Genomic DNA, 15,759 nt, shown 5'->3' on the forward strand with positions numbered 1-15,759 from the left:
CTATACCCAATCCCTCAAATAATTATATAGCTGTGCCACGCTCAAAACTATCTCTAACTTCCGCAGTGTACTAGAAAGAAGATTAGCAAATGCAAAGGAAACGGGAGCGTTAAATTTGCTTACCTTGTTGTAGAACCTCGACAGCTTCTGGTTGAACTGCTTGTTCTTATCATTGATATAAGTAACATCCCCATCCTCTCCATTTGCCGCATTCCTCGCCCTTTGTTTCTTCAACCTTGCCTCTTCTGCCTGTTGCAAGTCCTTAACCAATCTATCAACGGCCGCCTTCTCTGGTTTGTGTTCTACAAATCCTGTTGAATCAGCCGTGCTATAGAAAGTTCCATCCTTATCGACAGCAACCAATTCTCCATCATCTGTCTCCACAATCTCAAGTCCTCCAGATGCAGCAGCTTTTTCTACAGCTGCCATCTTCTCCTTTTCATAGAAATCCATATCGGGCTTTAAATCGCGGATTTGTCGTTTATAGACTTTTCGACTGTCTTGTCGATAATCTTGGAATGCTTGATCATCTCGATGGGCCTCCTTTTTCTTAAGTCGTTTATCCCATCTCTCACTTTCTTCAATGGTCCAATCCCAAGCTCGTTTGCGCTCGAAATCTTCCCCAGCAGCTTCGGCGTCGGCTTTGAGAAGATTGTGAGATGCGACCGCGGATTTGCGATTCAAGGATGTGAGGAGATTGGGATCAGTTGCTAGACGTTGCGATTCGAGAGTTGCTTCTTTCAGATTTGTTTGAGCCGAAGATTTGGCACGGGCTTGAAGAGCTTTGAATCTTTCTTGTCGTTCTTTGGCTTTGGCAGCGGCATCTGAGGTGGAAGAGGATGCGGTTGATGGTGTGGGTTCGTTGGTCTTCTTAGGGATCGATTCTGATGGTGTCTCTGTTGATTCTTCTGCGTTGTTGACAGTATCGGGTGGTTGTACTTCCTCTGATGATTCAGCTGTCGCGCGGGTCTTTCTCTTCTTTGCTGGTGGCATGTTCAAAAGGGTTGTGATAAATTTGCGTTGTGAAGATTGTAAGTCGAGTTCTGAGGCTTTTGAATGTTCTTGGAATAATTGCAAGAACCCAATTCGATTTGCGTTTTCAATCTGGATGGATGTTTGCGGGTTGTGTAGAAATGATGGGATAAATTGTGGTTGTTGTAGTTGTTGTAGTTGGGAAAAGAGCCTAGAGGCGAACGCTACTGAAATGGCTCTTTTGCTGACTAATAGGATCTCGTCCTCTACTGCTAATGCTACCCCGGATTTACTTAGAGCTAAGGGAAGTGGAGCTCTCGCTGTTAATATTGTCCTAACCGTTAGCTTCACATCCGGAATAATCAGCTGTTATTTACTAATTTATTTCAGATCAAGACATTATTTTCAAAGATTTACACTCTTTCCATATTGTCTCGATATCACAATCATGAATTGCTATAAAGGCATATTGTCAATATATCGGCGCATTATCAAGTCCTCCAATGTCCCCGCAATCTCGAAATCTACTAGACGATTCAAGGGTTATAAAAGTGAAGAACCGCTGGTCCTCCCAAGAGTAGTAATCGACCTCGACGCTCCTGACAATCCCGCCGTCCGCGATTACGATGAAATAAAAGACAATGTCCTAACACCATTCCAACAACAAGTTGTCAGATCAACCGAGAAGGCCAAAGCCAAACGCGCAAAACTAGTTCGCAAACAGTTGGAACTGGGAGTTGAGGGATTCCCTCGCAAAGGTGGAAAAAAGAATCAGCGAATTAGAGATCAATCTCTAGAACATGAGTTAGCATACAATCCAGATGCTTCCCCGCCAACTGTCACGGCTATGGATCTGATGACTTATGCGCTCATGGGGAATCCATTCATGACGAAGGTTTCAAAGAGACCACCCCACGTGAGGGATGTACATATGGAGGGGTTATTCATTGCTCACAGTATTGATTTTAAGGACACAGCAAATATGACGATCAGGGCTTTGACGGAGGACTTTGATATCTCGACGGATGGACAAGGTGGAGAGAATGTGGATACAGAAGGGAATCGAGAAATTGTGAGAAAAAGAAAGGAAAGAAAGATGCTAGGAATGAGCGGGATAGGAATTGAGGGGCAGAAGGTTCAGACATAGTCTCGAGAGGATAACTGGGGATAGGAAGGGACTTGGGAGCGGAATTCAAATTTCGCAATCTACGCTATGGAAAATGTTGGAGAAGGAGCCAGACAACAGTCAGACAAGCTCTTAACAATTGAGGGCCAAAATAGTCTATAAGCTATAAAATCTCCGAACATAATTTCAATCATCCAAGAGTACTCACTCATAGACTGATCTTTTTATCTTTAGGTCCCCATAGAGCTCAGTAAGCATTCACAAATATCTCATTTCTCGAACTCGTATCTAATTATCAGCCTAGAATTTGTGCTTATCCTAAAAGTATTTAAGTACCTATCCTTGAATGGGATTATTAGGAGGATGAGTGCTCCAAACTTTACGCATTGATGCCATTTTGTAACATGATCTCCGCAACTCTATGTAAGCAGCGAGCGGAAATTCGCAATGCGGAAGACAGAGCTTCGGATTATGAGAAGGTCTTGAGCTCTGTTGGAAGATTGTCTCTGCGGCAATTTCGTGGAGACTTTTCACTCAAGTTGCCATGAAATGCTAGCTTTTTGCGGACACAATGATAGATTCTAGTCACAGAGTTATCACCACAGTACCAGCTCATCTACGAGACTTGGCAGTTTCTACAAATTGGGGCAGCCATACAAGAGGAATTAGTTTAGACTTCATTAGCAGCTTCTTAACGTACATAGTTACCTATTTTCACTCGGCTACTCATAACTTACTGCTCGATAATTACAACATTTCAACCTCAGCATCTTAGCCTTATTTCCCTTGTTATCATAAATGAAATCACCGTGATCCCTCCCAAAACCTCGCACTATCTCCTTTCACTCCGAGTATCTACTAGCAGCCATCATCACAAATCAGCATCGGATCCGAATTCCAGTATCTACAATAAGCTCCAGTCACACAGCCCCAACCCCAAGATCTCACATCAGCAGTCATTAGCTTCACATTAATCCCATACCCTCATATACTTTCACAGCCTCACCATACATGTATATCTATATACCATTTCCACAATCTCACAGCCTTACCTCTTTCATTCACGTGCCCACATATATCCTAGTGACCTGTATAGAAGGCAGAAGCTGATACTACATTAATTCTCGACTTCTCAGGGATCAAAAAACTAGGCAGCTTTTCAGCTGAAAAGTGGGCGTGTGATATATCACTATTTACTTCTTCCGGATACCTATGCAAGGAATGAGAATGCACATCAGTCAGACCAGAGAGGCGGGATTCGAAACAAAACTCGGTACGAAAGCTCCGTGCACTGGCAAGGCTTAGAGCGCCAATTTCCGTTGCATGTTTCGACACGGCATGTATAACGGCCCACGGGTTGTTCCTTGTTAGAGTGAAATTGAGGGTGAGATCTAGTTCTCGTTTATTATATGTGAGGCTCATGAAATTGAAGTTGGGAGGGATTACGTGGGGGTTATGTTCGGGAGGGGCACGGGTTAGACACCCTCTCGGAGATATATGTGCATGTATATATGTAAGTATGTATGTATATATGTATTATATAGCCATACTTTTAGAGATGGGTGGGCGAATGGAGCAGTGATGTTAGATGATTTTTGAAAGAATTGCTTTGAACAGATTTTTAGGGCGGCAAGATACAAGTCAGGCTTACAGTGAAGAATTGGAATGTATGTTTGATAAATGATATTTGCAGATATTGAAACAGATATAGACAATTTGATGTGAGAATATAGAGTATGAACAAGTGACTGCAGGAAATTGCTCGCTCGCAGAGACAGAGAAGAATATGAACAGAAGGAAAAGAAGAATTCGTAACGTCGTTATGGATATGAAAAATCAGATCCCTGCGGAAACAAACGCGTGGAAAGAGGAAATCTGAAACCGGCAGATGGAATTAGGGGTGTGTATTTCCCATTCGTGACGTCGGAATGAAAATGATTTGATGTTGATTCCATCGGAGAGAAGAAGAGTGTAGAAATTACTCGAGAAAATCGCATATTGTTTGTAGCTTCGTTAATCATGATAAGCGCAAGAAAGAACATATCAGTCACTCGAATTCAAATCCACATCCCAAAACATAAAAGGAAAGAACCCATGGAAGCAACAATAAAAAATCATGGAAGTGCATCATACCGAAGACGAGGGGTATCATTGATTCCCTGTCAGGTAGAAATGGCAGTGCGGGTAAACGAGCGAACCCCTAAACGTATGACAACCGTAAGTTGTCTATATTTATTAGTTAACTTAGTCATTCTTCCTGCGAAGATGAATTGGACTCACAGGTTACTGTTTGGCTATTGTTGGCCTCCACCTCTACCTGCTCCATATGTATCTGAGGAGTCGTGATCCCATCCTTGGTCTTCATTAGATGTGTATGGTAGGTATTGTGATGAAGGGTATTGCGATGGAGGATATTGCAATGGAAGATATTGTGTTGGTGGGTACTGTGTTGGTGGGTATTGTGCTGGTGGATATTGTGTTGGTGCAGGCTGCCCTGTAGTACTGTATCCTCCATATTGGTTGGAATTGCTGGGGTCGATATTGTACCCTGTCCCTCCATAATTTGGTGCTGATGAAGGCATAGTATCACCATAACCTAAGGTAGCAGGTTAGTTCGAAGCAATTTTAAAGCTAGGGACATTTGAAGAAGCAGCTGACATACTGTAGGACGAGGAACTATAAGCTGGGTTGCTCGGGTACGAGCTTGGTGTAAGTGCTTGAGTTGATCGACTCAACGGTGGATGAGCTTGATCATAACATTCTGTCACTGCTCGCCGGGAACCCGGATCGATCCTACCGATAAACCAAACCTTAACATTATACTCCACAGTATAAACCTTGTGATAGTTAATCCGTGATGCGGCTTCAAGTTTATGCTTGTTCGAGTCTGGTATCATCTTGACTGGACGATATTTCATCTTGCTCCCATCCTCATGTTTAACCAACATTGGCTCAGAAGTGGTAAAAATAATGGCATGCTCGTCAGCATGCACACCTGGCTTGTTCGTCGCCCTACCTTCGTAGGTCATAATTGGCCTGATTCCACAATCAGTAACATTACAAGGACGAGGAAATAAATGAAAACAAAAAGCTTACAAGCAAAGACAATGACCTTTCCTGGGGTCTACGACCACGAATCTCCGTACTTTTGCATGTATCTCTTCTCCAAGCTTTTTTCTAACTGACACCATGGTTCCTCCACGTGCATTGCCCGTCGGTTCAGACCAAAGAACTTTAAAGACCTGCCAGATTTAATTCCAAAGCTATGAACTGATGATATGATCTCAGACTCACCCTCCCAAAACCAAATTCACGAGCCACGTGTACTTTATAATCTACCAGGATTTAGTGGGTAGATACACCTTTGGTGATGAAGGTGCTCACTTGGATCAAAGTTCCTATGCTCAGTAGAAGTGTTGTTCGGCTTCAGTTTGGCTACAATAGGTGGATCCGCTTCAGCCACGGGAACCAAACTAGTAGAATCCAGCGAGTCAGTAAGTGCTCCGACATCTTTGTTGTCTGTTGTATAGTTTTGTTCAATCGAATATTGAGTTGTATCTTCGGATACTGTGTCCAGCTGTGAAGTATCGTCAAATCTGGGGACTAATGCATTGGCAGATGAGGTCGAAGTTGATTGGTCGTTCTCAAATCTCCATTCGGTTACACCCCTGGAATTGATGCGACAAGCTTCCCATCGCTTTCTGTCTCCACTCCATTCCCAAGTACTCCATGGAGTCGATGCAGACGAGGAACTGGATGAACCTCTTGATTCTCTTCTGTGTCTGTGAGATGAAGACGAAGAATATGACATGGCCGCAAAGCATTTATGATGGAATGTAAATTATCCAAACCCCAACATGCGAATCACTCCATAAGGGATCCTTCCTGCCTTTATGGACAGGAAAGCGGGCACGCATAAGTTGCGGCTCAAATGGTTACAAAAAGGTGCGGAATATATCTATTTGCTCGAGGTAACATCGTACGCTGTGACAAGAGCCATCTCTTCATTGCGGTACACGATTGGTGTGATTGTCGGAAATCAGTAGCTTTTTCGAAAGTGGTTGCATTTGGAGCGGGGTTATCGATTCGCTTAATTGGACACCACCAGCTTCGTTACACCCTTGCTACGAATTGAATTTGCCGCTTTAACAACCGACTTGAGTAAATGAAATGTGGGGGTTTTGAAATATTTCATGCACCATCGTACAATTCCTTCGTAGCATGGATTTGGCACATGCTTGTACAAGAAATGTATCACTATCAGCCTCAATTCCCTTCATTGGACAGATGGATAGATGCACAAGGAAGACTACTCTGAAATCTCGGGGCCTCCTGATTGTCTGTCTCTTTGCAACGTTTTCAATTTGGTCCTCTAATCTATCCTCCTTGACTTCAACTCAACAATTTCATAAGTGAGAGCAAGACAGGTCTTTGTCATCAAGAGCTTCAATAGGAACAATAATTAGTTTAAAGCAATACGGATGCGGGCAACAGCCAATGGTAACTGGGATATTGGTCGGTCATGCGGCATTCGACAAGAGCGAACAAGCATCCCAAACGCATTACAAGTGAAGGAGATCACTCGGAAACCTCCAAGAGCTCAGAATCCTGACAAGTTTAAATCGGTTGCTTCAGCATTTCACACCTCTTCTGCACACAGCTCCATGCCGTATAAGTCCAAAGGTGGCCGGAAAAGACAGAAGCCTGACATCACGGCCAAATCAACTACAAAGCAAAATTGTCAACATTCTTTTCACAATGAAAGATTAACGAGATTTCGCGAGCCCAAAGTTTTAGTGGTAGTGGAGCAAGAGGTCGACTGTGGAAGTATTTCAAATTCTAGCTCAACACCACGTGTTCTTAAATGTGACGAGCCACGAGAGAACCAGCATTCGATCGCAAACGATGGTTTTGCACTCACGAATTATCTGGCAAGTGACCTATGTAACGATCAAATTTCTCATGGAAAATCTAAACTCGTACATGGAGATCCACCTTTGACAGGTATTCCGTTTGAAGTTCACAGCACGCACGGCTTTGGACCTATGAGAAAAATCGACGAGGCAGCAAAGCAGCAGAGACAAGCTGTACTTGTCAAACATTCGCATTCCATCCCCATATCTCTGCCAAGCAAAAGTCAAGTTCAATCGCGTGAAGATTGTAGAAGGCATTCTGTCCAAAATCACGTGTGTCGGAAAATGTCATCCCTTAGATCAGGATCTTCCACTGTTTCCAGGCAAGCAACTAAGCAGTCTGTTTTGTGTGATGATTCAAGTCTTGATGAGTCGAATCAAACCCTCAGAAGACCCGTTGATATGAATGAGTCCGCGATAACGGCGGATTTACCTAATGCAGACGAACATTTGGAGGCATCACCTACGAATATTCAGTCTGTCTCTTCTGTATTTGGAGCTTCCATATTTTACGACCAGTGGCAACATATTTCTTGGATGAGAGCTCGTATAGCCTCGCTACGTTTCTCACTCCAAAACAAGCGCCAGGATCTACGTATGTTGCAAAGAGAAAAATCTCTTGCAGACGATGCATACTTCAAACAAGCTAAGATGAGAGAGCTTGATATGCCCTTTCCCCGTGAATGGTGGTCTGGAAAGACTACGGCAGAATTACTTTGCGAGTGTCAGAAAGCCAGAGATGAATATGGTTACTTAGAAGATGAATATAATTATCTTGAGCGTGATCTAGATTCACAAGAGTATGAACTTTCACGACATGAGGAGCATTTTTACGGTCAGCTGAGGGACCCCTCACGTTTACTTCCCACGTCAATGCAGCACGTCAAATCTCCAGGGTGGCTCAATAGGCCAGAACACCACGAACCACAAAAGACGCAAGAATTACATCCATTGGTGGAAGCATATTTCTCGAAGCTCGGTGATCTTGAAAACTCCCGGGAGCTTTATGACGACATTTTGGATGAGAAGTTGAGCCTCGAAGAGAAGGTAGATCTGAGAAACCGGTTCGACATGGAACCTCTTACTTCCGAAAATCAGGAGTGGCTGAATAGCTCCCAAGCCCAGTTAGACAGCTTGATCTCCAAAATCAAGATTATCGAGGAAGAGGAAAACGAATTACGGCAGAAGTGCTTGTCATTGGGCCTCATAGATGAGGCTGGAGAGCCGATAGCATCAACAAGAATGGACCAATCTGGTTCATCTCTGGATGCAGCTCTCGCGCCACTTGAGAGCCGCAACCAATATTCTGAAATGCCTTCATCATTTCCTCCAGAATTGAGCGACTCGGAAAGTGTGATAAAAGCATTGGATTCCGAGAACAATCACCTGTCACCAAATGAGCGATTCGATCGATGGTCATTAGAAAAACTTCGAATTTCTCTTCATGAGGTCAATATCTACACACATTGCTTTAGAAACTACGATGAATCACAAGATCTGTGTAAAATCAAAGAGGAAATCTGCGAAGATGATTTCGGAATTGCCTGGTTTGCAGATGGCTTTACGGATCGTGATACAAGATCTACTGTCTTGACGGCTACCAATTCGACCTCCCAATAAATTCTCTGCACTAACTCAACTCTCAGCAGAATTTCCCATCCAAGTTCTTATTTCTTATGGTTCAGCTCACAGTGGCACTGAAAAATTGGATAACGTCGAGGGGGATCTCATGACATGTGCTGTACCCTTTTCGAAGATTATTGCTACTGTGATCTCTGAATCATTTCATTTCAACTTGAAGTTCAGGCTGGCACTTTCGACAAGCATCGTTTCCTTTTCTCTTTTTGTTCTTTTCACAAATATTTGCATCAATCAAAGCAGGATTCAAGCGGGAGTCGGGATACACGGAGCTGGGGCCTCAGGGAGTTAGCGTTCCTTTGGAGAGAATTTCTTGTTGCTTGTTTGCGTAATAATTGTTCCTCTACATGCTTCTTCTAAATTATCAATCGCTCTTTTAACTGATCGCCTTTTCACCTGCTTAATTGCACAGTCAATGATACCTGATTTTCAGTTAGCGAAGGGAGAAATATACTTCCACTTTTTGTTACAGTCTTATATGCGTGTACTATATCGGTTGGTAGGAATAATAGTAACCTTGCAATTTACATCAGGCTACATGGAATTGCGATATTGGTATCATAATTGTACCCCCATCCTGTAAGCGAGCCAACTAATTCAGTATCAGATGGAAATTAGAGACGGGTAAATAAGCATCAGCACGGCTAATCACAGATATGTTTGCACTAGCCAGCCCTGTCAGACTATCATTGAAGAAAGATTCCGGTAATACCACATTGAATGAAACCTCAGCCTATGGACTTCCCCATCTATGAAGCACTACATGTACCCGTAATTGCTGACATCTAACACTAGTCCCCCACTGACCCGGGCCGTTCCATAGTTTTGTCCCACAAGTCATGACTTTCTTCTTATCCCAATCAAACATTCGAATGTTACAAAAATCTAGCGCAGGGATATTTAGGCACAGCTTATCAAAACAAAGTAATGTTAAGCCATTGAATATTACCCAGTCAATCATATCATCAATCACTTCTCTCAAAACCTCTCACAAATCGTGCAAAGTCTCAAATCAAATCTCAAATAGACATTAAGACCTTCCTTATTCCAGCGGGATCATATCAAACGACGCTCTAAATCGCTACTTTAAAATTCATTCAAGAAGACGCAAGCGCATCCAGTCGTAAGTTCAGATATGTGTAAGGCTGAGGCAAGGGAAGTGGCACAGGCGGTGAGAGCCCCTTTATTCAGACCGCTCTGATTGATGTAAATCTGGCGGATTTTGTGCATGAGACTGGAAGTTTTTTGAAAAATAAATGCATGACAATGCACTATTTAGATGCAGTAACTCAGAATTTGAATGCAGTCTTGCCCAAATTATGCGGATACTCATGTCTTTGGGCCTAATTGAATGTGGCGTGCACGTGGGATCAAGTGAATGGCTGGTATACTTGATTACCTAGGTAGTTGTTTGTTCTGGCTACGAGATTACATTAGATCTCCTTTTGGAAAAAGCAGCGGGTTAATTTGTGAGCTATAATGATCTGTATCGAATATTTTAGAGCAAACTCAACGAACATGGCTCGTTTGTGGAAGATCGTTGGCATTCCTTCACTCTGAGATAATGAAGCAATACTTTTTGATCTTGTTGGTCAATCGTTATGCGAAGAATATCACATTCGTATGTCATCAAATTGTAGAAGAATTTGTACTCTTGGAAATGTGCCACTTAGTGACAGTGGAGTCGAATCGCGCTCTGTTCTTATTACAACAGAGCCTAACACGTCAAAAAAAAATGGGTGTCATTAGTCATGAAAGATGTATCAAAACGAGTGAACAAACAACAGGGTCTTGCCCCGCTTCAGTAAAGAAGATTGTGTACTAGTACTTGGTGAAAGTTTCATATATGCCTCGTCTCTCGACCTCCAAAAAAATCAAATCTAGGGAGTTATCGGTAATATATGAACAGACGAGACAAGAGAAGATATTTAAGGTGGACACAGTTACAGAAGAGAGCTGTGCCGAACGTTGGGTACTAAAGAAAAGAGACAAAAAAGGGATTCGTGGCGCCAGAAAATATTCCTACAGCGCATGAAAAAACTTTCGAGTGTGGAGCAGCTTAACGTATCGAGTTGACTGTGAATAAGACTTTGTGTAAACCAATCGAAGATATCCCTACTTATGCTTATTAGAGTGGCGGTTCCGATGATTGCTGAAAGGATGACTGGATGTCCTTCTGGATGGAAGATTCGAACGAGGACGCTGTGATTCAACTGGCTGGACACCTTGAGACCAGCCCGACTGATAGAGAAAGGTACTAATAGAATTGCTGGCTACCATACCAATATTTAAAACACAGAAATAATGCTCTACGGTATATACCTTGCTGTAGTTTAATCGACTCAACGACTTCAATAAACCCTCGGGTTCATGGCTTCGTTCGCTATTGACCTGAATAGGATCTAAGACGATATTTTCGGATATTTTTTGACCGTCATCGGCTGAATAGCTGTACACTTCTGGAGCCTGTGGTGTTGTATGTATGATTGTATGTCGACGAGGAGCTGGAAGGTTGGGCTTGAGTGTCGCTTGCCCTGAGTATGTTTGTATAGGACTAGCATCATTAGACCAGCACATTAACATATTGTAAGAACATTGTTGGGCAGAACACACCAGCAAACAGAATTCCCATGACCCTTTATCAGTACCACAAACCTTCGAATCTCACTGTATGCTTGTTGCCCAAGAAACGTAGTGCTGAAGTGGGACCCATTGCGTGTCCCTCCGTTTGCAGGAACCTTTGGCTGTGCTGGCTCAGTCCACAATATCATGAACACGCGTCCCACCTTCCAAAAGTCGTCTTGTAGACGAAATCCACTATAGACCGTATACCCTATATCTGATTAATGTTGGCAGTTTCAAAACTTAAGGATGCAGACTTACTGGGATCCAAAGTTTCGGCATTGCCGGTGTTTGGGGCTTTGAAGATATGCTTTGCATTTACAATCGCCTGACTCACCCCAGGCTCAAATGCTCCTGTTGTTCTTGTCAGAAAAGGTCTGTAACGGAATGTAATTGGTAGTGATACCTGTAGGCGGAATATGCGGCGTTGCTAATGACATATCATCAAATGCACGTGCTGTGGCGTCAATCGATGGCGAAGCTACGTCTGTGTTTGATTGCCATGTAGCATTGCCCGAAGAAGGGTATTCGGATGACCAAGTCGGGCTCGGATGATCGGTAGAAGCTGTATCATAGTTTTGGACGCTGGAATCCGGAAATTTGTAGTAATCATGGACCGAGGCCGGAGAAGCGTACAATGGCTTTGGAGTTGCATCACGGCCAAGATTATTATAATTATCGGCTTGGGATGTCGTATAGGCATTGGGGTTTGTTGAAATTGACGGCGAAGAGTGTGTAGATTGTTCATCAGATGTAACACTCTGATCAGTCAACCCGGGTGTTCTGGGCGTAGCTGCTTGATTCTCGGATCTGTCAGGTTGTTGGTAACTGTACTCCTGAGCCCCCTCGGCATTTATTCGATACACATACCAAGAGCGGTGGTTGGGATCCCAGGTCCACTCACTCCAAGGGGTACTCTGATCGAATCCATCCCCTTGACTTGTATGATAAGCCATGGCCAGCAATTTCTTTGCTTATTCGTTGCTTCAGCATGTAAATGTCAATGCATTTGTCCGGAACAACGTGAAGCTTTATAACCCGACAAACCTGACTCCGCAATCTATTGAGAGCCGCATTTAGGATTCCATTAGCCAGGAGTTCTTCCGCTGTTGATAAATCGAAGCTCGGTGTAACGATTATCTCTATCTGTCATAATTGCGTATCGCTGCACCAATACCGATTCAGTGGTAATGTGGACGGCTATGTTATTGGAAGCTTATACGACGAATACCTACTGAACTGATTTTCTTCTTAATGGTTGCATTGTGGAATGTGGTGAGATCATTAGATCATTGGCTTTCCAAATGAGGTCAAGCATAGACCATGTTTCGCAACAAAAATGTACAGCGCTGCTTTTGACTTGGCAGGAATATGTACCTAGTTGCACCTCTATTGGTTTTAGTTAATGCAACTATATGTAGCTTTTTCATTGGGCTGATTGAAATTGGTAAGGAACAGAACCGCAGCTTCTCAAAACCGTTCAATGCCCTCTGTAACACAAGGTATAGCAATTGATCACACAGCTAGACGCCTAATAGCTCGATAATTCATTAATATCACAAAAGAGTCGCGAAGTGCTATTCAAACCAAATACTTGATACTTCATGAAGTGTTAGTGATAAGCTCGCCGAGGATTCATTATGAGGTCTTTTTGGGTAAAAAAACACTTCTTCCTGACCAACCAGTTTAGGAACCGTCTTCTGATGCATACTAACTTCTACTACAGGCGTCTATCTTTGGCAGACCCAAAAATACTGAAGACTCGAAAAGTGAAAGTCATCAGAATGAAAGAGCTGGTCTTTTCCCTCCAGGAACAATGGCTGAAGAAGTTGCAAATATTTCGAAAAATGGGGAGGAGTTCAATCGGGATCAGGGTGATGAACTCGACGAGCGTGGTAATGACGGCCAAAGTGAATCCCGAGCCGAAAAGTATAGATCTCGCTTGAATAATCTATTACAGGGAATGAATAAGTGGCAAGAAGTCTTATCGGCAGAATTGCAAGCTAGACAGAAGATGAGAGAGGTGGGGTTCAAACGATCGGCTGTCTCCCGAGCAGATGCTAGCTTCATGAAAGAAATTCAACGACTACAAGCAGAAGGACAACTTGAGGCTTTTAAACAACTGTCTAAGCTTGCAGATGCTTGCCAATCAGCACGTGATGGACTTGGCCCTCTAGAATATGAAGGTTTCGAAGCTCAAAAGAAGCTACAGGGAACTGTGTGGGAATTGCAACAAGTAGAAGATGCACTCTTCGAAAGTTTTGCATCCGAGCTTGGAGAAAGCTATGAAGAGTCTTCAGTCACTTCGGGTTCAAGCTCAGCACATGATATTCTTGAAATTCCTCCTCCAGCCATTGTAAAGAATCATGGGATTCGAAATCAACATGACGAAGACACTGGAGATCAGTTTTGCCCACCGACAAATATCATCACTGATATTGAGAGACAGCAAATTCTTTCTGAGACTCCGCTCTACATCACAGATCCCGTGAATAAACAGTCAGTTGTACACGATTTAAGAATGCTACTCAGCAATGAGGAAAATCAACCTGTTCCGGCAGTACGCTTCAGACACTCAGCGAAATCGGGGTCCAGCGTGAATGGATCGAGCGAAGGACCGCTTCCACTTGATCAAAATAGCATGGAGAAACTGAAAAATCCACTGTTGCTGGGACTGGACAATCAAGAGGGGCTTTTTCTCCAGGAGCCGCATTATGACCCTACGTTGTTATTAGATCCGGAAATTAGTGAACAGGTTAACGACGAAGGGCAACAACTTGAACCAACTTCCGGTTCAGATTCTGGAGCTTTCGACTTTGATATGCTCGAGGACAAGGATATGAGCACTTTCACTACAAAACAGCATTCAAGTACAGAATCGTTTCCCGAACTGCTGACGCAATTTGGTACCAAACGCGATCGAATCAACAAATGGTTACTACATAAGATGCTTATATCTAGATCAGAGGCGAGTCTTATTGGGCTACAGCTACAAACAGAGTCGGACTCATCGCCATCCCCTTGGGCGAAATTGATTGTTGCCTATTTTCAGTTTGATTACAATACATCAAAGCCTGCAAATAGCCAGGAAGGGAAGAACATGAGCACGATGGGAAAAATTTCAGAAATTCAGTAGTCCCCAAATTACGGGGAAGAAGATTCAACGATCACTTCTCATCCTACTCTACTTTCCAAGACTACCATTGAAGATACCACAGCTGCTCCCTTGGCAAATCTACACGCTTCTGGACCCACCAACCCTCGCAACAACCTACCTCATCGATCAATATGCGAAGAACTGGCACAAGTCGAATCGTCCAATCGTCATTCAATCAAAGTTGATATACCCAGTCTCCAAGTCTCTAATTCCGAAAGGCCAATTATGATGACCCGTGAGAGAATGGCAACTTGACAGCATAAAGTTTGTAGGAACTGCGGAGAAGCAAGAGAAATAGTGGGAATAGATCTGCAGTGCTGCAAATATTCCGGCAATGAGGGCGTTGCGGGGCAGCTAGCCAAGGGAATTTCTACTTGAATATGCCGTTCGCCAGAAACATGGGGCAGTAGTTCGAATACCTCAATGGACCAGCAATCATATAGCCCGTCTTCAATTCGATCTGCGATTTGAAGGGTTTTTTTAAAGTGGCAAATACCTTAGACATTGGGTTAGGTTGCGTGGGTGGTCATCTGAACAATTATTTCATGCACAATGTTGCAAAGGAATCAATAAAAGGGAAAACTTGATTCGGAATTGGCAAGAGCGTATCACATTAAGTCGTGTAATCTCTAACGGATCGTGCCGCATGGGTGAGTGAGAAGAAATTACTATTCCCCGAGGATTCTCATGCATCCATGCTGGGTGTCATTCGTCGGCGATAGTAGAGTGACATGCAGTGAGCGAAAATCATCCATAATGCAGCGAGAGTTTTGGCACCACCCACCACGCACCCCGGTCGAACGCCCACGCATCACTAATTTCAGGGAAAAGAAGACGTACTGAATTCTATCATCTCTCAGAAATAGAAAATCCGAATTCATCGTGCGCAAAGGGTTCATATCGTGATTAGCGAAAGCGGGGCGCTATTATAATAGATGACAGACTACAAACCATTTCTACATCAACTCTCGACTAGGCTTTCTTCACTTCAATATTTATTGATATTTTCTGTATGGTTACACTCAATCTTCATGTATTGTAACCACGATATCTATGCAGGGTTCAATTAGACTCGATTCCTCAACTGGGACATCCAGGGTATAAAATCATCCGATAAGCAATCACCCATATTACCCTTCCCGAGTGTTTTTGTGCTGTACTCTCTCAGATCAACATTTAGCACCTAAAAGGAATCTTCAGGGCTGTATGGGTAATCTTTGTTGAAAACAGTAAGCCTCACTTTTTACGGATCACCCGGAATCACATAATTGGTTCCAACTTATTTGATAAGGAAAAGATCCTCGGAGACGTTTTCCGTTAAAAGAATGTGT

General features: G+C 43.2%; 6 protein-coding genes across 6 annotated transcripts; 3 read left to right on the top strand and 3 right to left on the bottom strand.

Moving 5' to 3' along the window:
• Window positions 1-22: 22 nt before the first annotated feature.
• EAF01_007967 (uncharacterized protein) lies at window positions 23-993 on the bottom strand (the record flags this gene model as incomplete). The annotated part of the gene is made up of 2 exons (XM_038916223.1): window positions 23-70; window positions 124-993. 2 exons carry the CDS (start codon window positions 991-993, stop codon window positions 23-25), a joined length of 918 nt encoding a protein of 305 aa, XP_038768694.1.
• A 427-nt stretch (window positions 994-1,420) lies between these two features.
• Window positions 1,421-2,119, top strand: EAF01_007968 (uncharacterized protein; the record flags this gene model as incomplete). The annotated part of the gene is made up of 1 exon (XM_038916224.1): window positions 1,421-2,119. One exon carries the CDS (start codon window positions 1,421-1,423, stop codon window positions 2,117-2,119), a length of 699 nt encoding a protein of 232 aa, XP_038768695.1.
• Window positions 2,120-4,392: 2,273 nt separating this feature from the next.
• Window positions 4,393-5,909, bottom strand: EAF01_007969 (uncharacterized protein; the record flags this gene model as incomplete). The annotated part of the gene is made up of 5 exons (XM_038916225.1): window positions 4,393-4,694; window positions 4,761-5,134; window positions 5,195-5,340; window positions 5,393-5,433; window positions 5,483-5,909. The coding sequence occupies 5 exons, from the start codon at window positions 5,907-5,909 to the stop codon at window positions 4,393-4,395; spliced, it is 1,290 nt and encodes a 429-aa protein (XP_038768696.1).
• A 670-nt stretch (window positions 5,910-6,579) lies between these two features.
• On the top strand, window positions 6,580-8,631 carry EAF01_007970 (uncharacterized protein; the record flags this gene model as incomplete). The annotated part of the gene is made up of 1 exon (XM_038916226.1): window positions 6,580-8,631. The coding sequence occupies one exon, from the start codon at window positions 6,580-6,582 to the stop codon at window positions 8,629-8,631; it is 2,052 nt and encodes a 683-aa protein (XP_038768697.1).
• A 1,678-nt stretch (window positions 8,632-10,309) lies between these two features.
• On the bottom strand, window positions 10,310-12,252 carry EAF01_007971 (uncharacterized protein). Its single transcript, XM_038916227.1, has 4 exons — window positions 11,678-12,252; window positions 11,533-11,625; window positions 11,305-11,482; window positions 10,310-11,203 (listed from the first exon to the last, which is right to left on the bottom strand). Exons 1-4 carry the CDS (start codon window positions 12,225-12,227, stop codon window positions 10,765-10,767), a joined length of 1,260 nt encoding a protein of 419 aa, XP_038768698.1. The 5' UTR covers window positions 12,228-12,252; the 3' UTR covers window positions 10,310-10,764.
• A 659-nt stretch (window positions 12,253-12,911) lies between these two features.
• On the top strand, window positions 12,912-14,407 carry EAF01_007972 (uncharacterized protein; the record flags this gene model as incomplete). Its single annotated transcript, XM_038916228.1, has 2 exons — window positions 12,912-12,926; window positions 12,998-14,407. 2 exons carry the CDS (start codon window positions 12,912-12,914, stop codon window positions 14,405-14,407), a joined length of 1,425 nt encoding a protein of 474 aa, XP_038768699.1.
• Between the last annotated feature and the right edge of the window lie 1,352 nt (window positions 14,408-15,759).

Source organism: Botrytis porri, assembly GCF_014898465.1.
Source record: "Botrytis porri strain MUCL 3234 chromosome Unknown BPOR_010, whole genome shotgun sequence".
In the NCBI taxonomy this organism is placed as follows: domain Eukaryota; kingdom Fungi; phylum Ascomycota; class Leotiomycetes; order Helotiales; family Sclerotiniaceae; genus Botrytis; species Botrytis porri.